Below are 27,844 nucleotides of genomic sequence, written 5' to 3' on the forward strand. Positions count from 1 at the left end.
TACCGATTTTAGCGAAAGGGATGCAAACAATAGATATTTATTTAGCTATACTAGCCGATAACGCGCTGTCGTTGAAATACAAGCGACCGGATTAGCGACGGGACAAAATGTGAGATTAATCAGAGTCTCCGATTTTACTATCGTGCCTCCGCCATTGTTTCGCGCGGCGCAAACATTTTTGACTTTATTCTCACGCATTCGTCCGCGAATAGGATTGTAACGCGAACGAATCGTCGTGAATAACGTAGGAACGTAGGTGTATTTACAACGCGCGTGACAATGTATAACGATGCACTAAACTTTAGGAGCGTATTCTAGAGGTCGAAATAAGATTTTTTTTCTTCTTCTTCTTCTTCTTCTTCTTCCTATGAACATGGGTCCGCAAATGAACCCTCCTCCGAGCTAGAGGCCCCTAAAGTTTGAGGAAAAAAATTACAAATGGCGGAAGGTTGAAATTTGGTATATAGCCCAGTAAATTATGAAGTAAAGTAAGCCACTAAAATGAAAAAATAAAAACGGATATTATGAAAACATTAATTTTAGCTCGGTGGGGGGAGGGAGGGGGTTCATTTGCAGACCCATGTTCATAAGAGAAAAAAAATAAAAGTCTTATTTTGATCCTTAGAACGCTTTACGCTTCTAAAGTTTAGCGCATCATTTCAGATACACCCTGTATCATACGATTGGTATATGCGCGAATGGCGGAGAACGAGATCCTGTTGCGATATTCGAAATTGACGGGAACACGTACCGAGATGATTTGGGTATCGATGGGCATCGAGCTGTCGTTGCCATCGATGCCGGAGTCGATGTCGTAGGCCCTCGACGTGGGAGTCGCGTAAAGCGAGGAATGAAGTGCCAAGAGTCCGGGAGAACCGCCGTAACCGCTCACCGATGGTGGTGGTGGTGGTGTCACCTCACCCCTGTCATAATTATCCAGCATCCTGCGACAAATAGATTAACCACGCTTCACAACATATATATATATTTAACGATTGTCGAACGGTGATGAAAAACGCGGCGAAATAATGCAGCGTGAGTCTCCGAAGGAACGAACGGGCGATAAGCGAGGAGAGCTTTCGATCGATTCGAACACGGCGTTCGATTTCTTATCGAGACCCGATAGCCAGCACGATAATCGCGAGCGACGACGAGAGATCCATTTCGTATCGCGGATCGCGCGATAGTAATTGACTTTGGCTGCTTTCTCTCTCGGTCTCGACGAACAAGCGAGACGCCGAACGTGCAGGAGTGAAATCCCGTGGGTCGCTCGTCGCTCTCGTGCCCGAGAGGCCGATTGATCCGTCAACCGTTCCATTAGGAAAAAGAGTTGATCGACATGAATGAACCATTCAAGGCCACTTAATGGAATTCCCACGATTGTCCTTAAGGCATTATGCGACCGTGCGCCGAGTATAATGGTACGAACAGCTGTCTGTCGCGTACGCGCACGCGCGCGCTCGCACGTACACGGACGTCTATTTGGTCCTAGGCAAGCCGCGACGACACGTGTAACGTACTACACGTGCGCACCACGTACGATATTCCACGGAATGTATTGCGCGTTTGCGCGCGAGTGTTCCATATATAATGGCCATTGTTTCATTCGGTTCGGCGAGACGCTGCGACTCACGGGGACAAAAAACCCTACCGGCGGCATTTTCATTCAATAAACTTTGCAACTATAACGCGCGCGCGTTTTTGCCACCCCTTGTACTTGCGTAATGTGCGAGAAATTAGCTCGCCCTCCGTCGTGTCGGTCGCGCTGATAAAACCGCCGCGCGCTCTTGTTTCGACGTATCGATATATGAAGCCCGATACGAATCGCACGACTTACCAAGGCGAGAATGCGATTTTATCGCGATTAAATGAAATAAAATTCTACAATATATGGGGCGATTCTTAAAAAATATTTCAAACAGTGCGCCAATCTAAAAGATAAAAACGATATAAATTCCAAGACAAAAAACTGATTCGTATTGCGAAAAGTATAATAATGTAGTAATAATAATAATAATAATAATAATAGTAATAATGATACGAGTAAAGAAAATATGCTCTTGAAACGCGGTGCTTCGCGATGGTACTCTTCGTCGCCGATAAAAATTCCGCCGTGGGGCCTCTCGAGACGATACCAGATACGATACAAAATTAAAAGCCGTTAAGATTCCCCGGGTTTCGCCCGCGTCGGCGCAGCTGCACCACCCACGCGTACGATAGATACGCCACTGCCTTCAGCATTGTTTCTTTAATGATTCATGTGGGGTGATTGTACCGCGAGTTGAAGGAAGCACACGGGTCTCCAACCGCGAATGCAACGAGCACGCGTCGTTTCGAAAATATTAATTCGCCAGGAGCCATCGTCGGGCAACTGATGCGTCGCGTTACAAGCGCGTAACGTTCGCAAACGAATTTTGCAAGTTTCGCGATGACAAATTTTGCCGATTTCGTGCGATTTGGCTTCGCGATAACTACGCGTCATCTAAGACAACCATCTCCATCATCCATCGAAAGTCTGTCCGGAAAGAAAGATAGGGAGAGGAAGAGAGAAAGAGGGGAGAGGGAGAGAGAAAAGGATGCGCTTGTCGGAAAAATCTCGGTCCGAGCGTTGGTAAAAAATGATTCCGCGACGGTGACGAGACGCGTTCCGCAAAGCGTGTCAAGGAAAAGCGACAGTTATCCTTCCGCGCATCGACGCGCCCGCCACGTTACAAATAGCTCCGAGAGCTGCCGAGCCACGATCTACCGGAGCGGATACGCTATTCCGGGGGCGCGTAAGAGTCGGCCGAGCGAGGAGACAAAGAACAACAACAACAACAACAGCGGCGATCCTCTAAATCGGCACGTCCGTCCGTCGAGCCTCATGAATCTCCGACGTCGCGGAGCTCTCCTTCTCGGAGAGGGAAGGAGAAAAATCGCCGGTGAGTCCTGCACGGTTCGGCAACCAGAGCAAGCAGGCACTCGTGCACCATTCGTTCTCTTCGTCAACGACACACTTGTTCCCCCCTTGGATAAATTATTCCTTCCTTCCCTCCCCGTCCCCCTCCTGGGCCAGACCCGAGGGGGAAGAGGAAAAAGGGAGGGGGACATGAGGCTGTCGAAGAGAAATATGGAGAGAGAGCTTTCGAAACTCGCGTCTCTGACGTAGTGGCGCATTTTATTCAAATAATCGCGCTGATCGAACACACCCTTGCATCGCTCGATGAGGCGACGCGACGAGACGAGACGCGATATATTCGCATAAAAGTGACGAAAGGCACGCACGCACGCACGCACCCGTGTATACGCGTGTGTACGCGATATATGTATATTATTGCGAGCCATTACGTACGCAGTCGTCGCGTACACGTGTGGGTGGTGAATCGATCTGTATTCGCGCCGATACGCGAAATGCGCGTGTGGAGCCAATCGCGCCAATCATAAATAAATCGCACGACGACGGGAGAGATGCGCCGTTATGACTGGGTCGCTTGTTTATTAACGCGTCGCGCTGCATTAACAATATTATCAACGACGATGATATTATATCGGGTTCGATTCGAATCAAAATGCAAATTTCGATCTACATTCATATATATATATATATATATAGATATATAATTGTTATTATAAGAGACGGCGAAATTCGTCGCCGCGCGAGCAAACAAAGATGCAGAGAGACTATAATTTTATAAGCCCCTGATTAAACTTTTAAATCGAATGCCCAATGCTGGTTCGCTCGGTAAACGGAAGCGACGACCTCAGCCGCTCACCTCTGCACTACTAACGCTCCGGCGCGTTTCAGATTCGAGAACGAAGAAAGCGCATCCCCGAAACCTTTACGGGTTGTTTAAGGCTGCGGAACGGACACCGCAAAGTCCATTCGTTCGTCTCGTTGCGCGTATCCCGTCTCGTATACCTTCTCTCTGACCTCAGAGCCAACGGCGGAGAGCCATTATACGTACGACTTCCTGCGACCGAGTAAGGAAGAATCGAAGATTTCTACGCAGTACCTCGGCAAGAGGTGTCCGCGCGCGATACGACCGGAGATACCGTCGACCGACGAAAATTCCCAGGCTAACTTCGAGAGGATATAGCGGCCGCTTAATCCCCGGAATAAGGTTGCGTTAATTGAGGAACTGTGTCTAGACAGAGACGACTGAGAGCCGACATAACGGTCCGTAAAAATTCTACGCTAATATTTAAAACGACGGTGCAATTTTTATTTAAAGATACACGGCCGTGAAAAAAATTACATTGGAATTATTATCTATTTATATATTTATACGATACCTTGAAAATATTTCATAGATTTTTTTTTTTTTCCTTTTTCGACGAAGCGTGGATCAGAGGATTAGCGTCCGGTATTTGCCATATCATCTGCCGAGACATTTAATTATCTTAATTCATAATCCACACGACCGTTGTTTTCAACGATGCGAATTTACGTAGCTGCAAATGAGTTTGGATTCGTCTATAAATTGCTATTGCTATTACTATTTAATGCACTATAGATTTACGATCGTTCTAAAATAGCGATGGATAGCGCACGTGTAACTCGCATACGTTCTCACCAACGTATCCGCGAATCGAAAACTGATCGTTCGATGCGGCGTCATTTGCGGAGGCCACAAGCTTGCTATCAAACTAAGTTTATTATCTCGTAATCTTCTTCTTCGTTACAAAAACGATAATTATAGCATTAAAATAAGAAAAAAAAAGACAAATTTTAAGAAATTAGGCTCTCATGTGACATTACAAATTTCAAATAATCGCGGGCTAATAAGAGCCAGAACGCGGATAGTAGTGCGTTAGTTTTCATAGAAAAATAAGTTTTATATGAAACTGAATATGTGCACAGGGCACGAAATTTACTTGGTGCTATACCAAGATTTTTAAAAATAATCTATTTATCCAGGGGGGTAAAGGAGGGTTTATTATATATCTCGAATTGAGATTATTTTTAAAAATCTTGGTATAGCACCAAGTAAATTTCGTGCCCTGTGCACATATTCAGTTTCGTAGAAAACTTATTTTTCTATGAAAACTAACGCACTACTATCTTATTAGCCCGCGATTATTTGAAATTTGTAAAAAAAAAAAAAAAAAAAAAAATACGCATACAAAACTCATGTGCTATTCTCTCGTACATAATATAGAATGGAAAGAAAATTTTTCGTTGACTAATACAGATGAAGAATCGGTCAGTCGTGATATTGACACGCAATATCTCGCAAGATGATAAATGTGTCGAGCGTCTATTTTTAGTGCGTCCAAATAACTATAACTGACCATTAATCCGTAATTAACTGCCAGTCATTGCTCAATCGTCAAGTCACCGATCTGACTCACCGCAATCGTAGAAATGACAAAGTCGTCAGCGACACGCACTACGCCAGGGGTCAAGCGCGACGTCGTCGCTCCGTAACAAGTACTCATTCGAATTCGTATTCAGAATTGAGACGCGGCGAAGCAAAAAGCTGAAAAATCCCGCTGCGAATCCATCAAGCCGACCGAGTCGTAAAAACCTCGACAATTTTCGATTTCCAGCTACTCGAGTATCGAGAAAAACCGGGACCTGCCGGATGGTGTAGCGTGTCGTTCACGGAATTATTGACGTTTCGCCGATATAATCGATGTTTGCAAATTGAGCCTCGACTCCGAGTCGAGTAGGCTAGCGCGATACAAACCGCATCGAGATATTAATTCTTATCACGCGAGAGAACAAAAGTTAAGCTCGCGTGACATAATTTGCCTTTGCGCGAAACGTCAAATTAAAATGCAGCGGCACGTAGCGTAAGGATACTTGAAACAATTGTGACTGATATTTTAAATTGACGACTAATATCGTTATCTCGAGTGAGACGAAAGGAAATACCCGCTGATGCGACGAGAATTAAACGTTTCCGAGATATATCGCCAGCAGATGAAAACGTTTGACGCCGGAGCGGAAAAACTTTTCAATCTCGTTCGCTCTCGTATTCGATCGCAAAATTTTTATTCAGCCTCGTAAATACGAGAATCGATCGATAAGCGAATACGTATCATTGCTGAATCGCGCACCGAGGTATTAAATTGATCGAGTCATCGTAAATTCACACATTGACCAAAGATAAAGATGTTTCAACTTTTCTTTTCGATTAAAAAAATTAACTCAAGTTTTGTATCTTATAAAAATCTCGGCAAAAAAAAAAATAGAATTTAAAAGTAAATTACGAGTTAAAACTCTGTAACTCTTTTGCTAAAATTTCGATTGTCTTCCGAAAATCTGCCGGAATATATGAAACGAAATAACGTGACACGGCGATCCTCGCGATCCGTGCGACGGCTGGCAGCTGGGAGCAACAAATGGGAACCGGACGGAATCATTTTAATAAAGCTGATTTTCATCGTCGAGAAACATCGCGGTGGAAAAAAGTTGGGTCGATATCTTTTTACACGGTATTTTTAGCCGACACGCATACATATGCGATAAATTTAAATTAAATATCTGAATTATATATAAAATATTTACGCGCGCAAGCACAAAGAGCGACGAATATTGAACGTGAAATTCTCGCAGCATCTCGCAAATATGTGCCGTAAGAAGACGAGCAAATAAGACTGCGGGCAGACGAGATAAGAAATAGCTGAAATTATACGATACGTTAGAAACGCATACCGGCAGTGCGCATGCTATTTTCTCAACCTCCTCCTTAACAGTCTCAAAGGGTCGGGAGAGAAAGAGGGAAAGAGAGAGAAAGATACTTTTATTCTCTTTGCCTTCGTACGACGTAATGATAGTGAAACATTGAATCTCGAGCGTAAACTGCAATTTAATGGATTTTCAACACACCAACATCTCGAGGACGCGGGCGCGGGGGAGGAGAGAAGAGGGAAGAGAAAGAGAGAGAGAGAGAGAGAGAGAGAGGAAGGGAGAAGTAAGAAAATTTAAAAAGGAGGGAAACGAGAGACGCGCGCGATCCTTAGAGAGACGAGGGGGTTGAGAGAAACGCCATCCATCGCTTCGTATGTACGTACATGTGTATGTATGTATGTATGTATGTGTATCGTCTCGAGAAACTCGCGCGGATCGGCGATAGCGCGATTGGCGATTATGTTAACCAAACACGCGCGGTATACGCCCCTGCAATTTGCCCGGGGATCATCTTCCCCTAATCGCCGCGCTAATAACAGGATTACCGGGGGGCCTGACCGCGCGGTCGTATACTTATCCCTAATTCGCCGTATCGTTATTAATATATACGCGATACAATTGAGAGAATCCGGGGCCCCGGACGGGGTTTCGCGATAAGTCCGCGATACGCGGGGCCCGGCCACGCGCGCCGAAACGCGGGGCTCGTCTCTTCGTTTAAAGAGTCCCCGACGACATTTGCGAGAAAAGTTTGCGAGACCGTCAAAGTACGTTTATTACGAATTTACGAAAAGTCGATTTATGAAATAAATATGAGATTAAAAGAAAAAAAAAAGAAGAAGAAGAAGAAGAGACTTTTGACTTACGTGTAGTGGGAATAAGACGGGCTGGCTTGATCGATGTGCGTGGCGGTTGACAAGCCTTGCACGATGGCAGCCGAGGGATCCCTAGCTGGCGAGGAATTCTGCGCCGCCGCTGCCGGTATAGCGTGATGGTAACGCTGGCACATTTCGGCCAAGTTCCACCCATGGGCATCCATATATTAGCACTGCTTCGCTTTTCCTTGGCGTACCATCCATTTCACCCGCATTTGATGCACTTCTCTTTCTCCCTCTCTCGGTCCTTCCGTTTTCTTCTTCCTCTTTTTTTTCGCTCTCTCTCTCTTTCTGTCCTTGTAATTCACTCGCACTCTCGTATCTACGTATAAGGAAACGCGACACTCACAACAATAACATCGTCCTGTCGGCGAGTATACGTATATACATCCGAGCTCGGTGCGAAATCGTCCGTTTAACTCGCAGGGCGATCCTCCACTCGCACGCGCGTCGCCTGTTAATCATGGAAAATAAATTCATTTACTTAGGTATTAATGACATGTACGTATTTAGACGGATGATCGATAGGCGATTATTAAAAAGAGAGACGGACTCTTGCGCGACTTGCATGCGGATGATCGTTTTTGAATTTAAATTCGAGTTATTTTTTTCACCCCGCCGGGTGAACGAAACGTGACGACGCAGCACGCAATTTCGCCCGATGATTTAAAAAAAATAAATAAATAAATAAATAAATAGTCATTACAGCGATTAAACGACGACGGGGATTAATTTTTCATACTGCGCGATATACGAATGCAATTTGATTCAAAATACATTTATTCGCGCTGGTGAATCTTAATTCCTCGTTTCCGGTTGCACGATCGCGTATCAAAAGTTTAGATTCGTGTCGTTGAGGCAGAATTATGGAATGTTTTCGCAGGCGCAGTTTCTTCAATGGCTCTCAAATCGCGCGCTCGAATACCTCTAACGGAGCGAGTCCCGGGTTATATAACCCCCTCCCTCCCCCCTTCTCCTTTTCGATCTAAATGTAGTTTAAAGTCGCGGTTTTGATGAAAGTGTCCATTTAATTTCTCTAACCGTAAACAGGTTAGAGAGAGAGAAAGAGAGGGGGGGGGGGGGGGGGCTCGTGTAATCGAAGGGCTCGAAAAGTCGCGTCGGATAACGATCGGCATCTGGATATCGATCGACTTCCATTCGTGCTTCAACGTTTAATAGCCGTCGTGTAAAAGATATTCTACGAAAATGACTATAATCACACGCGTGTTTCTCCATCGTAGAAAAATAATATATGTCGAATCGCATTTTTTTCTCACCCGTGATATTGAGAAAATTATGACGGTAAGAATTTAAACGCGAGTCCGAGGGATCGAGAACGGCTGTGCCGTATCTGTTGGGAATTATCCAAGATATTTATAATCGCTAAAAAAAACATCGCACAATTAAGATACGATACGATTAAAAAGTTTAATTAATAGAATGAGAGAGAGAGAGAGATATATTGGTTAAACAGCTATACTGATTTCCCGCTTGAATTTTTTCTATTATGTTGGCTAGCAATATTTGCAGCTTGTATAAAAATTCTTATCATCCCCATTAAAATTAAAAAAAAAAAAAAAAAAAAAAAAAAAATTTAATATTAATAGATATCATGATAAAACAGTTTTTAAACAGGAACAAGTACATACATACGTATTATATTTTTGAAAGAATTTACGATAAAACTTGTAATAATATTCGGAATAGTCGATTCTTCCAATTGAATCCACAAGGCGTGAAACGACATAATATCCATCGTCTAATTTAAATAAATTATAAATTCCACCTGAGTTAATAAATTTGACATTGGCAACGTAAACAAACAGATAATAAAAATAGATGTATATATAGTTTTACATTATGTATACGTCTATTTTTATTATCTGTTTGTTTACGTTGCAAACGTTGAATTTATAATTTATATAATTATATATATATATGTGTGTGTGTGTGTGTGGTAATATATATCAGACTAATCGTTAGTAAATAACCGGGCTCGCGAACGGTAAAACGCCCGCAACGTTTCGCTACGCGAAACAAATGGCAATTGAAGGTGGAATGTTACGAATATACGAAACGTCTCAACACCGAAACCTATGAAACTTGATACTCGCGTGATCTTTACGTTCACGCACGATTATCCGAGTAGTTACGTGGATGTAAATACACGACACGATTATCGGGCAAACGTAATCGGAGACTTTGTGGAATATCTTCCAAAGAGAAAGAGAAAGAGAGAGAGAGAGATTCGTATTTCAATATACGCAGCGTTTAATTAAAGACAGAATCGAGCGGAAACGAGTCGCGTAACGAAAAGAAGGAGAAAGAGAGAGAGAGAGAGACAATTGTCGCACGATAATACGTCGTAGCGTCGCGAGTTGAACGGCACAATGCGTTCGCCGACGGAGATGCATAATACGCATGTACATACGCGGTGAAAATCATAAAGTCGTGCGTATACGCGAAGGCATAACACACATCGCTACAATTCGCGTTCGCGCTTAACGAATGCACCACACGACACGTACGAGACGTATACGCAATAATATCACAATGACAGATCGATACATCGCGCGAGGATGCCGATGAGAAAGTCGAGAGAGGAATGTGCGCGACAACGAGAAAATGTTGTCTTTAAATCTATCTTCTAACTTTATTATTTTACGATTCACCCCACCCCACACACGTCGCGTCTGTTTTCGTTTGGCGCGCGCGACGACTTTGGTATGTCGCTCCCACCCCGTGTTTCTCTCTTTCTCTCTCTCTCAACGAAACTCGACGTATCGCGTAGAGTCGTACGTATTCGCGGATATAGGCACGCGTAACACGCGTAATCGCGACGAACGTGGCGATCCGTTAATGAGCACGCGCCATCACCGCTGATCGAGACGGATATCTCTTGATATATAATCGACCAAGTATAAATCGATATTACGGCATTACTTTCTAATGTCGCGATCTTGGTGTTTTTCGCGATTCGAAGAGAAGGTTCGTTTGAGGAGACTAGACACGCCAAATGTTGTTAATGTTCGAAGGTGGTTGCGCGTGTACGCAGTTTCCGAATCACTCCATTCGGATTTGTTAATCCTGATTTATAATATATCCCGAGGGCCAAAGTTTCGAAATTTTCGAGAATTAATATCGAATTATGGAGAGTTAACTCATGCGTAATTCGCTCGATGCGTCTGAGAAATTATACGAAGGTTGTCGAACACAACGCGCACAAATGCGACAAAAAATTTGCTTAGATCTTTTTGTACACCACGTGTGAGAGAGGGAAAATGCAATAAATTACATTTAGATAAAGAAAACATCGACATTAAATCGTATTTCTATGGGAATAAATTTTCGAGAAATACGTTCTTCCTTCGTTCGATTTTGAAATTAGTTTGCAAATGCTAGATTAGCGATAATCGTTGAATTCCTATACACGCATTAGAGACAAGACGAAACTATTATTATTATTATTATTATTATTAGCATAATCGAGAATAGCGTGATGCCGTCTCGAGTCGCGGTAAGACGATGCCGCGCATCGATCGCGTGCACGATTCTATCGTGAATTTTCAGAAGTCATTCGCGTAATCGTGACAAGGACGAAGATCCGCTTCGTCAGCGATTCGAACGTCGATATTTTTCACGCGCGATCCTGGATAGAGCGATCGCGATAATTTGTGCAATTATTGTGCGAAATTATCGAGAATATATAAATCATTTTTATCCCTTTGTCAAATAATATGGAATAATATCGTTGTTGACCGAGTGCTTCTCGTCTCGATATCGGCCGCTTTCGCCTATCGCATCGACGATTTTCGAGTCGAATCGATTCGATCGAAACAGGATTATCTGCCGCGGGCGATGGACGGCACGCGGATAGCTACGTGCCGTCTAAACCGAACGTTAACGAAGGTTTCACCGTGAATTTTTCAGAAAATCGCCTCTGTACGCTCTGTCTCCTTCTCTCTTTCCTTTCCCCATCTTTTCTGCCCGGATCGTCTTTCTCTCTCTCTCGTTTACGCCCACGCGCGCGCGCGCGGCCAACCACGGAACCGGCCGGCGGGCAAGAGAGAGTGTATTTCTCGCTTATTATCCTTTCCTTCGATTTTCTCTAACGAAGGGAAAAGAATACGTAGCCGAGGAGAAGGTGCCGTCTACGTATATTATGCGCGTACGTATGTGTGCGCGCACGTGTGTCGGCGGGTGGGTATCGTCGGTATCTGTGACGCGTGACTCACCCGCATACGCGGTTCGATGTACACGTCGGAGATTTACAGCTCATTACCGATTTCATATCCCGGCGTCACGATCGATCCGCCGCGCCGAGCCGAGCCGAGACGATATACGCAGCGAAATCGTAGATATCGCGTGCCATATCGATACGTGACACTGCACGATGCTTACGCGCTCGCGCACTAAACGATCGAGTTTCGATCGTGGAAAAGGCGCGCTTACAGCGCGAATGATTTTTTTCCCTCTCTCTCTCTCTCTCTCTCGTTACCTGTCAAAAGCCGTTAGAGGATGCGTCTGATCCGGGAATAATCTTCCTCGAACCGACGATTCGCGATGACAAGTCACTGTCGATCGGCGCTGTTTTATCGCATCGCGGAAAACACTCGGGGAAGATGTCTCTCGCGTGAGATGTCGTCGCGACGATCTCGAGATGTACCAGGGCGGAACGAAACGAGCGTAACATCCGCAATGGAGCGCGTGATCCGTCAATCGCTGCACGCCCGCAGAAATGTCAAACGATGAGGATGTTGGGCCTCGCAGCAGCAGCAGCAGCAACAACAGAAGCGGCGACGGCCGTCGCTCGCGTGGGAGTGTGACATAATACCACGTTCCGTTTCTGCCTGCGCAGCTGGCCGCGGAATCTTTGCCGAGCGCTCAGCGCCCACCGCTTCTCGATCTCGTCGCTCCGATATATATATATATATATATATTAGAAACTCCGATCCGTCTCTTCAAATTCCTCTCCCAAACTCTACGACGAATGTTTTGGTATTCGCGCGCGATAATTGGCGTATCACGCGTGTCTCGTTCGTATGATAGCGATCGCGCGCGGTCTTATCGGGAACGGTGCAACGCGTGCGTGCATATGTCGGGGCTCGCGCGCGACAGCGAGCCGGCTCGCTTGCCCGCTCTCTGCTTGCGCGTTTCGTGTTGCACGTTGCACGACGACTCGAGCCGAGCGGCGGACGGCGGACGGCGGACTGAAGTCGGGACCGAGGTGAGCGGAGGTGACTTGCTACTTGGGCCGGGGCCGGGGCCCGTAACGCGGCGAACCACCACGAGCACGGCGGCGGTGTTGCGACCGGTCGAGCGTACGAGGAGGAAACGGATCTCCGTGTGTGTGTGTGTGTGTGTGTGTGTGTGTGTGTGTGTGTGTGTGTGTGTGTGTGTGTGCGTGCGTGCGTGCGTGTACGTTGCGCGTAGATCAGCGTAGACACGTGTGAGAGCGTGCGTTTGCCCGTGTTGGTGGGCACGGGTGTATCTGGCGGGAGAAGGTGCCCCGCGCGAGCGAGTGCCCCCCTCGCGAGGTAGGTACCGCAGCCTCGCGGATCCGCCCGTGCAATAGGTGGCGCGCATCTTCTCCGCGCTCCCGCCGTCGCCATCGCCATCGCCGCCGAGAGTTTCCGCGCGCGACGAAACGAAAAATGGATGAAGGATCATCGTTCGACGAAGGGGAAAGAATATTTAAAAAATTGTACCAAGGAGCGGGCGGCGAGTTTTGATAAGTATTCGACGGAGTATTGAGGAAAGAAAGGCGCTCTCAAATTGTTTTAACGATAATTGACGGATATATATACAATATATACTAGAAGATAACGAGCGTAAAACAATGGCTTGGGAATATTTAACGATCGTTTTTTATACGCACGTCGAATACACTAATTATATGTTACGCAATATTATAATTTGATTGGAGTGAATTTTAATGGTCGCCCAATGCGAGCGATTTGAATCGCCTCCGGTGAAACGCGCCAATAATAAAGTGCGCAGCTTGTAAGCGCGGCGTTTCGACGGTCGATCCCTCCGGTACTCGAAAGTATCCGCAAATGTCATTGGAATATGAGATATCGTAAAGACACGGAGACCCAGAGAGCGGCGATTACGGCACGTCGGGAGTTCGCGCCGACCGCGCGTTTCGCACGTCGTGGTGGTTCGCGGAATGCGAGGCGCGAGATTCTTGATTTCGTCTTTTTTTTTTTCCTTTTTCATTTTCACGCGAGGCTAGCACAATGCCGCGATTACGTAATCGTAAAAGCGTAGGAAGCGCATAGATTGATTAGCACACGAGAAGGAGAAAGGTTGCGGCCGTATAGAATATTGGCTGGTGGCTCTCTATGCGAATCGCTCGCGTGCGCGCGCGCCCAAGTCGCGGCGAAGACCACGTGGGTGTCATCACACGCGCGTGAAAAAAAAGCCGAGAAAGATTATATAGACGCGCACTGTACTCTCTGTCTCTCTCTCTCTCTCTCTCTCTCTCTCTCTCTCTCTCTCTCTCTCTCTTTCTTTCTCTTTAGAGCAGTGATTCTCAAAGATTTAAACGTTACGGCATTATCGCGGACATCTCGAAGGGAAAGGCCTATATGTATATATCTCATTCTCTTTTGTAGAAATTTTGTCTCGCGTTTCGCGTAATGAAAAATAAATGCGGTAAATGATCCCCGAGAGAGACGGCGACTCAACTGTGCGCCGCGAGCGAAAAAAGTTTGAGAACCATCGACGTAGAGGAGTGTAGGCACAAGCGCAATATCGCCAAGGGACGGTGCATAAAGGATCCCGATAGCAATGACTATAAATTCACTCTAAGCGCGAGTCTAAATATAAACTACGCGCGAGAGTGGATAAAAATCGCATCTTTATCCCATTATTATTACTAATACGACCTCTCCCGTATGCGATTATGCGATTTTATATTCCTCCCGGTCTTACTACATTAATGCAACACACCTGCCTCGCTTTAACGCTTCGTTAATGTCGGACGCTTCGTTACGTCGAGCTTTATCCCGTGTAAAGTAAGCGTGTAAGAGGGGATGTGTTAATTATTCCGCGCGCGCAAAATCATGCATCGCAAATTAACACATAAGTCTTGGAGCGCATTTCCTTTTATATCCTCCATCGGCAAGATATTTTTCTCGACTAGGAGAATTTTATCGGGAATACGATATCATCGTCAAGGATAATGTTTAATATTAATCTTCATAGTATCCGTTTGAAAGAAAGTATCGTCGAGATATTTAATTAATAGTTTAATTAACGACGAATCGAGAGAATATCCATAGAGATCCTCGAGAAGAATCAATCGTGGATCAGATCTAATACGATCTGAAAATGTGTAATTGTTTTTTCATATAAGTCGAGAAACATATGCGTGCACGCGCGCGAGTTCGTCTAGCGTAGCGGCCGATACGCTATATAGTGAATGTAAAACCGAGCGTGCAAAATTGAATATTTAAAAGATTACGAACCAAGTCGCGCGCGAGAGAGGATGCGGGGCGGTTATCGTGCTATCTCGCTCGACTCGCATACCGGCTGCCCTTTCGATAATACGATCGATACCAATCTCGATGACGTAGCCGTCTCGCTCTATACCTCGCCAACAGAGACGAAAATATTCGAAAAGAAAATATTCCTCGCATCCCTTCACGCGTATAATAATTTAACAGACTGTTATGTCGGTCCATTTTCATCTATTTACGAAATACATCGTATTCTGTAAATCGTATAATGTACGGTGGAGAGAGAGAGGATTTTTCCTCCATAAATAGAAGGGAATTAATTAAATTTTTTACAATAATAAATAAAATCAATTTATATTTTTCACAACAAGAGTCACACCGTTGTCGCCGATTTTATTAGCCTGTATATTGTTAGTCCTTGAGAAGATTTATAAAAATAGAAACGATGATATATATATATATACGGAAGAAAGCGACATCCCCGAAGAACCGTAAAGTAAACTGAGAAAAACATCACACGCTCGAACGGCCGTCACTCACCTGAGCAGTTGGATATGTATATGAAACGATATAGGTGCATTGTGCCCGTTAATGCGCTGGCAAGCGCGTAATGCTTGCGTACGCGCATAAATATTTATGCTATTCGAACAATCCCTAAAACGAAATGAAGTCTCTATAGCCGTGACGAGAGAAGGCGCTCGCCGTATATTATCATTGATATTCCGCGTCTCGCTTCTTATTATCAGTCCCTACAATGATATTTTCTTTCGCTTATATACGCATGCCAATAAAAAATGACTAAATTTATTTTCGCAAATCAAATTTATATCTTTTCAATTTGATATTTTTGCAATTAATCTCCTTCTTTCCCTCTGACACCTCAAATTATTATTATTTCAACAGTCTCGAAGAATTCTAATAAATATCAGACACGTATCTTTGCCTAAATGTATCTATTACCAGATTATATTATCCCCCGCACAATCAGTTATCGGTTAACATCAATAATCTCGAGTACGTCAAAATTTTTATATTTTTTCGACGAAGTATTGTTCGTTGTATTTTTCTTGCTCGCCGATTGACACGTTTACATTTAGGGATGCAACGAGAACAGAATCTATTGAACAAAGTTGGAGAATGAGTGTGTATTCATTCGCGATTATGCAGGCATGTATATACTTTTGGCCCGTAAAGACCAAAGGGAGAAACAGAGGCAAAGAAAAGAAGATATTTATTATATTTTTTTTTTCTTCGGCAGAATCTTTCCGAGGATAAGAAGAAATTATATACACGCGATAGAAGAATAAAGAAAATTTTTATAAAATAAAAACTATAATGTATGATAAAAATAAATATACGATAATTACGTGATAAAAAAGGAGAGAGATAGAAGTATCAAAAATACGCGATCTATGAGATCAAATGTAATAAGACGATGAAGGAGAAAATCGAAAAACAGAGAGCTAGCGAGCGATGGAGGGAAATAGAGAAAGGCGAGAGAGGGAGAGAGATGCGGATCAAGAGAGACAGACTCGTTCAAGCCGAATGCCGCTTCTTTCCGCGACGGGAGCAAAGAGACAGAGAAGGAAAAAGAAGAGAGAGAGAGAGAGAGATTCACGGCGCACACAACGGCGTGCATACGTGTCCCCTCCACGCGGAATTTATCCCGCACGTGCAACCCGTATAGTACGCGCGTGTGCGTGTACAAAGTAGGTCCACGGAGCGGAGGAGAGACGACGGAATGAATATCGCCGTCCCCTCGCGGCCGGTGCGACCAATCCGCGTTAAGCGCGAGTTGCGTGAAGGCGGAACGCGTTGCTCTTTCGCGTACATACATCTATGGTATTTATTATTCAGTTTGCAAATACGTGGCAAAAATGATCTCTCTCCGGACGCGCCCGCGAACCCCGCGCGCGGACGTTGCCACTCGCGCGGCTCCTCTCACGAGCCGGCCCGGACACGCCGGAGCCGGGAGGTGGAGCCAGAAGGCAAAGGAAGAAGGGTAAACGACGAGAGATATCGGCCGTTAATTTGTTAGAAACGCCACTGGCACGGGAACGATCGCGTAGTCGTGCGTGCGTGCGTGCGTGCGTGCGTGCGCGTGCGTGCACGCGTATCGTCACACGTCACGCATTGTTGGCCGGCCCCGTTTCGCGCGACCCTAAGGACCGAGACTCGCGACACGGGAACGATGGGAGAAGGATCGATTGGTTGGTCAAATATTTTCAAGAGCGAAAATTATCCGTTATCAGCAATTAAGGTCGATACGGTAACATATAGCGTTGATTAGTTGTCGCAACGTAAAGACGAAAAGAGAAAGCATGCTCGTCGTGCTCGTCCTATGCAAAATACCCGTATATCCCGCGTTTTTCTCCGAACGCGTGTATTTGCACTATGGTCAGTTGTCTTTTCTCTCTCTCTTTTATTGCTCACGCGCGTGTTCTCTCCGCCACGCCGCGCAACATTTCCGCGCTTCACATACTCGTAGCCGATATCATCTCCTTTCTTCCGCGCGTTCTTTGAAGTTTGCCACCACCTCGGATTCCAAGGAAAAACGCCACTTAATCGCTCGATCGTAATTACAAAATTGCTCGTCCGATCGTGATCATCGTGCGTGTCGCTGATCGTTTAATCGCGATTTTCAAATCTTTCCCGCGTATACGCAATTTATAGCTAATACGAGACAGAAGAGAGGACTATCGAGAAACCACCAAGTGATGCGCTCCATCATTGGTCAGACATTCGCCAAAATTAAAGCCACGTGGATACCCGCGCGTGTAAGTTTCTATCGTAATTTCGAATTAATTAAAACCTTTAACGACATAACTGTTTCGCTCTAGCATATTTCTGGGAAGCTAAAAAAACATTAAAAAAAAAAAAAAAATTTCAATGGCTCTAATTTCCGAAACACATAAAATGTAGAATAAGACTAAAATCTCTACGCAATGTTTTATAATGAATTATATCGTGAGAAAATTTTGATTACGACATCAAAAACAGAAATAAGATAATAATTACAAAAACGCTGTGCTCCCTCTCTCTCTCTCTCTCTCTCTCTCTCTCTCTCTCTCTCTCTCTTCGATTTTTATGCTTAACGTTGTTAAGAATATTAATGAATTATAAGGTGCTGACATAGAGATTATCGTGTTTCCCATTCCCCTCTTAATTAAAAAAAAAAAAAAGTGCGGTTCAAAGTTCAAGGCACTTTACGCCCTACTTCCTCCGCGGATGCTTCGTTCGAGCCGTAAAACGGCCTCTCCCCGAGGATAGGCGCACAAATTAGAATCCTCCGTAATTCGCAAAATTTGGCAACCAGTCTGTGTGTGAATATAAACCACGTGGTTTCGACTCTTCTTTCGCCGACGAGACTTGTTTACGTTGCAATTGTTCCAAATTTTTTTTTTTAAATATCGAGTGATTTTTATTGTATTTTTTTCCATCTGTCTCATTACCCGCTTTTCCTCTTTTTTTTTTTTTATCGTAGAGTTTAGATAGAGGTAGCTTAGGAACGTGATTCTCAAACGAGATTCTCTCCGCGAACAGGGCGACAATATGCAAGAGGACGAGACGTATCTCTCTTCCGGTTGCGAGAGGAATATTAAAGGCCGATTTTCCGAGCCGTGGAGAATGCGTTAGCGGCAACTTACTCACTTGACGGACGCAAAACGGGAACGTTGCGAAAGCCCCAGGTCTTCAGCCTCCCCGTCTTCGTCCTCTCAACGTCCCCTCGTGTACCTTGCACGGCGGCGATGGCGGTAGCGGCGACGGCGGCCCTCCTCGCTAGGAAATAAGAAATTTTCTTGAGAGATGCGAGACTCTCCGTGCGAGGGAGGAGGCCTAGCCAAGCGAACATAGTTAATTTAGATTGTATCGCGTGAGAAGCAGGAAATGACGAAATATCCTGAGTGCTGACTTATGCACGACCGCCTCGTGTGCTGTGGCGTCGCGGTGTACCGCGCCGCGCTGCTCCTCGACCTCAGCCGCGGCTCCGACACGCAAGGATGATACTTTTTTTCTTTTTTCTTTTAATACATCCTATTCCGAAAGAGAAAGAGAGAGAGACTTGACCCGAACCGCACGGTGTACTGTCGGCGAGAACATGGCGCGACGCGTGCGATGTTGTTTGCCATTTTGACATTTAATCCTTGAAACGCACCGGATTGAAAGTTTTGGATATGATAGACATTAAAAATTCAATAAAATACGCACATGATTCGAAAAATGTCTAAAACTTGTTACGTCATCTTCTGTCACTCGTCTCGATACCGTGAGAGACTAGAGAACTAGAGAACTTCTCTTCGATAAAAATTCTACAAGAATTATATATAATTTATTGGTAATCTTTTAACTTTCGATATTAAATATATTCCAAATAATTGAGAGTCTCGAGATAAAATTTAATTCAAAATTCAATTCTGAAATGAGCTTTTATTTTTTTAATTTAATATCTTCAATTCTCTCTTTGCTTTAATGAATTATATCTGATTAATTGTAATTATTATTATTTCGTTACTCTTTCATGTAAACGCGTATATATTATAGAGAATTGTGCGCGCCTCTGTCAGACTCTATCTGTCAGGTCGTATCCCGTAGAAATCTCGACAGTGCGTTAAAGGAAGTGACGCGCGAATAATTTGTCACACGTGATTGGAGACGGCGCATAATGAAAGTTCGAGTTCCCGGTACAACGTCATCGATATTAAACGACCGTACATATGAGATTGCAGGCACGCATAATATATTTTTATATACGAATAAAAGTCGCCACACGTTAAAACATTAATACGATTTGAAATCTAAAAAAAATATCTTGAATTGCAAATAGATTTAAATAGAAAGTATAAAGATGTAGGGGAGATGACACGTACGATAACATTTCGCTGTTGGCAAGGTAATATAACGTCGATGGATTCCACGTTTCAAGGACATTCCATATTTTGCTGTCGCAAGGTGAGAAGATATTCGTCTATTAGGTGTTATAAATAGAGATATGGGTACTGTACTTAATTACGCGCACTAAACCGGGTTCTTTCCGTCACACTCCCATGGAGCTTGGTCACCTGAAGAGTTACTATGCCCAATTAACCCTTTGAGAACCGTACGCTCTCGCCGGGCATTGCCACTTCCGTTGCAATAGTTTTTGCTGAGCGATTTTAGCGAGACCATTATTCGAATCATGCCAAGAGAATATTCGTGTCGTGATCACGTTTATTTATAATGCGAGTTTAATTCTTTTAAAATTCTCATATAGCTAATTAAAATAATTATTCGTCAATGCGTAAATTTTTCCTATCATCCGTGAGAAAAATAACAAACGTACCATCCAACATTCATCGTTTTATATCAACGCATCTTAAATCGATGACGACCACTACGGTTGCGTGCCAATATAATTCCATTTCCACGTGAGCTCTCAACTGGAGAGAAAGAGAGAGAGAGAGAAGTCGGGAGCGATTCTTTAATCTCTCACCTGTGACCCAGACACGATACGCGTCGACGGATGACAAACAATTCGACGAAAGAGAGCGATCTTTCGACAGATTATATATATATATTTTGCAATTGCAAGATCCTTGCGATAATTTAAAATTGAGAATCAAAGATTTCTTTCTCTCCACGGAAAAATATCGCTACTTTGCCTTACGAAGCAACGACAAGAAATTAATCCAACATATGTTTATATTTATTATTTAAAACCTGGAAAAGAAAACAAAGGATTTCCCGACGATATCGTTGGAAAAAGAAAATGTTCGTCCCCGGGGAAAAAACAAAAAAAAGCGGTTATAGGCACGCTACCGTACGCGCATCGATAATATTCCAGAGAGGCTCGTTAGCGATCCAGGAACGTCTATCCCCCGCCACGCAAGTAATTATCTGTTACAACGCAGCGCCTCGTACGGCGTATAACAGCAGATCAGCGCAACGATTAAGCTCAAAAATAGTTCATGGGAACCCAGGTAAGCTAATCTCTATCGCATTAGTGTTGTTCCATAAGTATAAAATGCTTTCCGAGGAGGAAGCAGCTGCACGCACCTTTACCGCTCGCGGGGTCATCACTTTCGAAAGACCGCGAACGCCTCGACTATATGTATACAAACGACTTCGCGAGGAGTACCGCAAAATTCGTTCTATTTAGGAATTACTCGTCTCTCTCTCTCTCTCTCTCTCTCTCTCTCTCTCTCTCTCTCTCTGATCAATCGTTAATTTCAGTTATTATTAAATCCGTTAATTTCACATATATTATTAAATCCGATCAAATTTGATTTCGATTTTTGTTTCCAGTTAGTCTCGTTAACGCATACTTTTATTTTTATGATAAAAAAATATATCGCTTCTCTAAATTCCTTTTCAATTATTATCCTGCGACATAAAGCAGCTTGTTTCTAGTCTATAAATTAATACAAGTCTATAAATTAATACAATCGCGAATCGCTACCGTAGGATAATCGAGATGGCGTGCATCGGAATCGTGCGCATCGTTCGGTGTCTTCCGAGATCCACGAGCACTCCTGGTGAGACAGGTCGCGGGTCCACTTCGCCGCGGAAAAAATGACGGGTTCGCTATTTGATAATCCATCCCGGCATGTATACGCTGGATATATATCTACTGTATACAAGGTGTTTGTATGCAACACGTTCGAAAAATGTCATTTGTCGTTTATTATTTCGTCGCGACGAGTCTCTTTAGATATTATTTCTACTCGATCGCACGCCTCTAATATATATATATATATATATATATATATATCGATGTTCTTTAATATTTTTCAACATATCAAGTTTAAAAAAAAAAAAAAAAAAAAAAAAATGAAAGTCGCTTAAAATGAATCTATTCGCATCTCCGAAGAGAATATACATTTATCATATTCAATCGATTCGTTCGCTTTTATAACTCAAGAGTCGTTTCAACATCTATCGCGAGAAAAGAAAGATTTCAGATCGCAGGGGAGGAGTCCGCGAACAAGTTTCGTCGCGGAACACCCTGTATAAGCTAGCTGCTGTGTACCTCTACGGTACCTAGCTACCTACCACCCGCAACCGACAGGCCAAGCCAGGGCAGAGAGTCTTAGGCCAGGCCAGGCCGAGCAAGAGTCGTGTATAAGAAGGGGTTAAGAAACTCTCCGACTGAAGTGCCTACACCGGAAGCAGGGGCCTTGCTTTCTGGGCTAATAACCGTACCCACATCGACACGTGGGATCTGCGTGCGCGTGTACACGCTTAGAGGAGAGAAGAGAAAGAAAGAGAAAAAAAAAGAGAGAAGGAGAGAGAGAGAAAAAAGAACGCGAGAGGGAGGAGGTGACGAAGGAGAGGGTCGGAAACGAGGGGAGGGGGAGAGAGGTGTAATATAGCGCGGCGAGGTCTCTTTTACGCGTGTACGTTGTATACGTGTAGACGAGAGAGCGGCATAGTGTGACGCGCGCACACAGATGCGCCGGACCCTCTTATCAGCATGCAAAGCTAGATTTTATGTGCGATCGAATGCCGAGCCGTCGGGATTCGTACGCAAATCGCAATCGAGTTACATGCACGCGAGTCAATCGCGGGAAAATTGCCGCGGCGACGATATTTAGCAGCGAAAAGCCGACGTCGTTGTCTAGATTCGGCCGAAATCCGATATGTATTTATAATCGAAAGAGAGAGGGAGGAAAGCCTGTATATATATTTTTTTTTCTATATACGAAAAGAAAAATAACTATTATCTACGATTATAATAACCTCGATCAATGAAATGATCATTCTCATATATTGTGCTAGTTATTGTTTATTCTCTATAATCATATATATATATTTAAATATATTATAATTGTAATAAATGCACACACAATTTCCTGTGCTTTAATTATAAGCTTGCTCTATACTGTATTAATTATTCCTTACGTTGCTACAATTATAAACTACATATCTACAATGTTGCAGCGCATAATTTTATAAAGTGACGGTTCTCCTTAAAGTGGATCTTCTCACCGTTCCCGGTGAGATTGATTATCGCTCTAACTGTATAGAGGATAGGTCTCGCAAACAGATAAATCTGCAATTAAATGCGAAATTAACCTGAATATGAAGTATGCGCGATTAGGCATCTCGCGGACGAAGTAACGTTACGGGATAACAGCAAAGACCTCGTAGATAAGCAACATCCGCTTGTGAAATTCAGAGAAAATCCAGAGAATGTGCGCGGCGTGTGTTTAATTTTAATAAGTTTCAAAATATCTCGATCAATTAAAATCAATTTAAATAAATAAAATTTAACTAAGATTAAATAAATAATTGGCTTTAAAAGGGAGAAAGAGACTGCTATATCGATTAACGACATTCGCTAATTAGATAGATATCTCGACCTTGTACATAAAAATTGCTCGACGCGTATTTTAATTGAATTTATCTACAAACGGCGAGAGAGAGAGAGAGAAGATGATGAAATCAATCGAAACGATTGCGCGATAGTCGATGTAACTCTAGATCCGATTGCGGGGACTATAATTCCGAACGAAACCCTTATCACGCGCACGAAACGGTACGCTATCCCGTTTTCCGCTTCCTCCGGTCTCACGGCTAGTCATAAACCGAACACCCGTATGCGTACGAAGGGGATTAGAAGGTTTCGGTTCCTCACATATGTGTCCCTGTCTTTTTTTAATTCCTTCCTCTCTTTCGGCTTCGCTCCCCTTCGCTCCTTTCTCCCACACAACGCTCTCTCTCTCTCTCTCTCTCTCTCTCTCTTTGCCTTCCCGTCCATCATCCCCTTCCTCCGCGTCTTTCCCTCCCTTTGACACATTCGCGCGGAAAAAATGCAGCTAGCTTCTCCCGAGAGTACTGCCGTAAATACATATATACATATAGGAAAAGAGCGGATGTCTGGTGTGTAAGGAACCGCTAAAATGGTGTTTGCTCTTATCCGAAGATCTAGAGCGGCGATGCGAAGAGAGGCACGCGGAGGGCTATACGTAAGGTAAAGGGGGGGGATCATGACTGGTCGGTTGGTTGCTGCTGGTCGTCTGGTTGGGCTGGTTAGTGCCGTTACCAGAAAGAGGCCACCTAGGTTCGCAACAAGTGTGCTGAGTTATGTCTCGAACTTTCTTTATAATGAGACATCGGGCTATGAAATGACAAATGTAATTAAAGCGAGCAGCCACCGGAGGTCAGGGATCCCCCTAGGGAGATTTTCACAATGGGAAACGCGCACTCTCTCTCTCTCTCTCTCTCTCTCTCTTTCGTTTCTCGTCATCGTCTGCCCCCCTGCCCCCTGTCTTTTTTTCTCTCTCTCTCTACCGCAATGTCTTACGCCCAGAGATCTCAGAATAATTTTTTGTCAAGAACGGCGTGCATCTCGTGATCGTCGTAGAAAGTTAATGTCGCGCAAAGTTTTTCTAAAATTAATGTCGCGGGCACAATTTGAACCGTTGTAAATATTGTCTCTACTCTATGTAAAATTAAATTAAAATATATATAGAGCCTCTCGTAGAGCTCAATCAGTTAGTCAATAATTAATATTGTAATAAAATAACGTAAATAATTTATATTGTATAATATACTATAATAAAAGAGAGATAGAGATATTTGGCGCGAATACGAAGGATTCGGGAGCGAATCGAACTTGTATGGGATTTTTTTCCAAACAATCGCGAATGCAACCTTGCCCCGTTTTACGCCTCCCCGTGACACAACAATGGAAACGCAATGGTACAACACATTTCACTTTTTCGCAATGTGTGGGCCCGAAAAGTATTGCGCGATTTCCTTACCGCGCAAGAATTCACCTCAAACACACAATGTAGATTGGAATTGGCCGTGTACCGTAAAAAGCCTAATTATCATTTTGCGAAACCGACACGGCACGTCTCGCCGTGATTCGACTTCTATTCATGAGCAACAGACGGCTCGAAACGCCTAAGTATCGAGATAACAGCTTTTCTATTTATCTCTCGCGTTAGATCGATTCGATTGATATCAACAAACATGCCCTAAATATAAGATAATACGGAGAAAGGAAGGGATAAAAGAGTATATATATACTCGAATATATCGGAATCGCGTCTCTCGCTACAGCGTGCACGGAGAAACGCGCGAGATGCCGAAGCTTATTTATCGGGTCCCTGCGTGCGGAACGACGTGGCAAATATTTTTCCACCAAGCGCGATCTTCGCGCGGATTCGCGCCTCGAGAGGAAGAGCGTTACATTCCTGTGTCGCGATCCCCGCGCACACAGGATCCACGGAACGATATAACTTCCCCATCTCGGCAATCGGCTTATTCGCGCGCCGCGGGGGCTCGGCATAAAACTGCTCCCGAGTTCGGTGAGGTCAGGGATCACGTTGCCCGCCCGCGATAAAGATCTCGCGTGAATGATCGCCGATGATATTTCACTTAGCTGGGGATCGTCAAACCTTTGTGTCGAGCGGTGTATCTCGTACCGATACTGGGAATTCCGCGGGAAACGGCGCGACGTGCGAAATGCCGAGTCTCTTTCTTTCTTCGAATTGACGCATATTGAGCATGTATCTTTCACAGTGTCCGGATGATGCAGCATCATTCGGCGGATGTAATCTCCAACGGTGGAAAGACGCGCAACAATTATCCAAAGCTCCGGTGTTGATAGAATCTAAAAAGACAAGAGAAAAGGAAATATAGCTAAATATACATACATCTATATATATTTGTGAATAAATTACCTGTTATTCGTGAAAGCAATCGTCTAATTAAGAGTAAATGCGCAAGATGTGTAGCAACTTTGTAACGGAATATCAAAATATTAAGATGAATTCTCTCCTTCGATATAACCAATCATACTAATCGCTTAGCCTCTCGGACCTCCTTCATATCGACTATTTCGATTGCACATTCAAAGTTAAATACACAATAATATAAATTTTATTATAAATGACGAAAATCTCGGAAAATCATTGACCGAAACTGCGCGTACACTGTAACCTGTCGCCGTTTGCGAAACTCGACTTTTCAAATTGAGACTGGTGGCGCCTACGCGTGTTTCGGTGGCGCCACCTCTCGCAATTTGAGCGGATTAACGACCGAGCCGCGTGTATTCGGGCGCCATTACTAATTTCAAAGGAAGAGAATAATTCGTATATGACAATGAAATTTCGAGAAATTATATCGTTATCATTAATCCGCTGATTAGCTTTCGCTACGAGAATCAAGTTGCCTGCAAACTATCGTCCTTCCATTAATTAAATGCGGCATAATCCGATAAACGTATCAGCTATAAACTCACCCTGGCGTCGCCGATAACGCTGTCGATCGTTTTTCCCACTTGCTCTTTCGTCGGGGGCACTCGGTTGGCGCGCTTTTACACGCGACAGCGATAATAACGACGATATCGCGCACTGTTGATTCTGTAATCAACAGTATCCCGGCACGACGAGCTGTCACGTAACTAAATGTTCATCTTTCCAACGATGAGACAAGAAAAACGCGTTCACCCGACTGACTGACGAACGTTAAAGAGCGAAGCTAGTCGATGACATCTCGATCTCGCGTGGCTCTCTTCACGGGCATATACGTCATCGAAAGATGGCGGATTCGTTTTTGTATGATGGAAAATAATTGGAAATGATGGAAAATCAACTCATCTCTCTCTCCGTCCTTTTTTGTCTTATACTCGTTTCAAATTAAAACTCGTAGATTTGTTATGATATATTAAAAATATCTCACACAAGACGATCTTAAAATTCTAAATGACAGCAATAATAAACGCGCAGTCATATTATGTATTCGTTTCAACCCCGGCGATGACGTAATCGAGCGCCGTGCGCTCGTCCCGCCGTTCTGTCGCTCCTCCCGCGTATACTCGCAAATATAAATCAATCAATTAAATGCGGCATAGTACGATAAACGACATGTATCAGCTATAAATTCATCCCGGCGTCGCCGATAATGCTGTCGATCGTTCTTTCTACTTGCTCTTACTACCAGAGGCATTCGATTGGCGTGCTTTTACACGCGATAGCGATAATAACGACGATATCGCGCATTGTTGATTACAATATATCCCGACACGATGAGCTATCACGTAGGGAAATGTCACATTTTGAGCGAGTCAAGAAAAACGCGTTCAACCGACTGATCGATTGACGTTAAAAGAGCGAAGCTAGTCGATGACATCTTGATTTTGCGCGGCTCTCTTTACGGAGATACTGTCGTCGAACGAGCGTATTTTTATACGATGGAAATGATTAGAAATCAACTCATCTCTCTCCCTCCCTCTTGTATTTCTTTTACAGATCTAGACTCGTAGATTTATTAGGTATAACGTTGAAGATATCTCGCGAGAACGATTTTAAAATCTTAAATGACAGCGGTAAACGAAGCAGTCATTATATGCGTCTGTTTCCCATCAACCCTACGATGACGTAATCGGCGTGCGCTACCGGAGGCAACTTTGAATATACGCATCCCGCTCGGTCGCTCTTCCAACGTGTACTCGCAAATACATCCCAACAGACGGGTCATTAATAATTCCCGTCTATGTGCTTTTAGCATCGAGAGACTGTCCCCCTCAGCGCGACCATTTCTAGAGGCACGTTAAAATCGCGGCTTCTGTGTGCGTAATGCGGTGGATGCGCGCCTCGGTCGTCGGTTTGTCCGATTCTCTTGACTCGATTTCGCAACCGCAAAACTCTGCCGGGAAGATATATCTCTCCCTGTGTGCGCCCTGTGAGCCTCTCGTCCGACCGCGCCGGCTCGCGTTTCTTCTCGTCCCCTTACCGTACAGCCGGTGCCACGGACTATCCGTCCTTTTCCCGCGCGAGGATGCCCCGCTAACCGGGAGGGGGAGAGGATTGCCAGACCCCGTCGCGGAGACAACATAAAGATTTAAGACTGGGAGATGCGCCAATAAACATGCTGCACCCCTGCCGCAGTCAGCTCGCGCTTCT

General features: G+C 44.2%; 1 protein-coding gene across 12 annotated transcripts in view; it reads right to left on the bottom strand.

Moving 5' to 3' along the window:
• Positions 1-26,263, bottom strand: part of LOC138934959 (putative transcription factor SOX-15) — a 41,722-nt gene extending 15,459 nt beyond the window's left edge. For 3 of the 12 annotated variants that reach the window (XR_011447193.1, XR_011447192.1, XM_070299131.1), the window contains exons 1-3: positions 11,987-12,707; positions 7,480-7,942; positions 752-944 (exon numbers count right to left, since the gene is read on the bottom strand). Coding sequence is in view for 10 of the 12 variants with exons in the window: in XM_070299131.1 (XP_070155232.1) it covers positions 752-944; positions 7,480-7,652 (366 nt within the window). In the remaining 2 variants the exon portion in view is untranslated. The other 9 variants (XM_070299132.1, XM_070299135.1, XM_070299133.1 and 6 more) reach the window with 9 other exon arrangements.
• Between the last annotated feature and the right edge of the window lie 1,581 nt (positions 26,264-27,844).

This window comes from Polyergus mexicanus, unplaced genomic scaffold (assembly GCF_030449975.1).
Source record: "Polyergus mexicanus isolate NDT 795.1 unplaced genomic scaffold, iyPolMexi1.0 SCAF_7, whole genome shotgun sequence".
Taxonomy (NCBI): domain Eukaryota; kingdom Metazoa; phylum Arthropoda; class Insecta; order Hymenoptera; family Formicidae; genus Polyergus; species Polyergus mexicanus.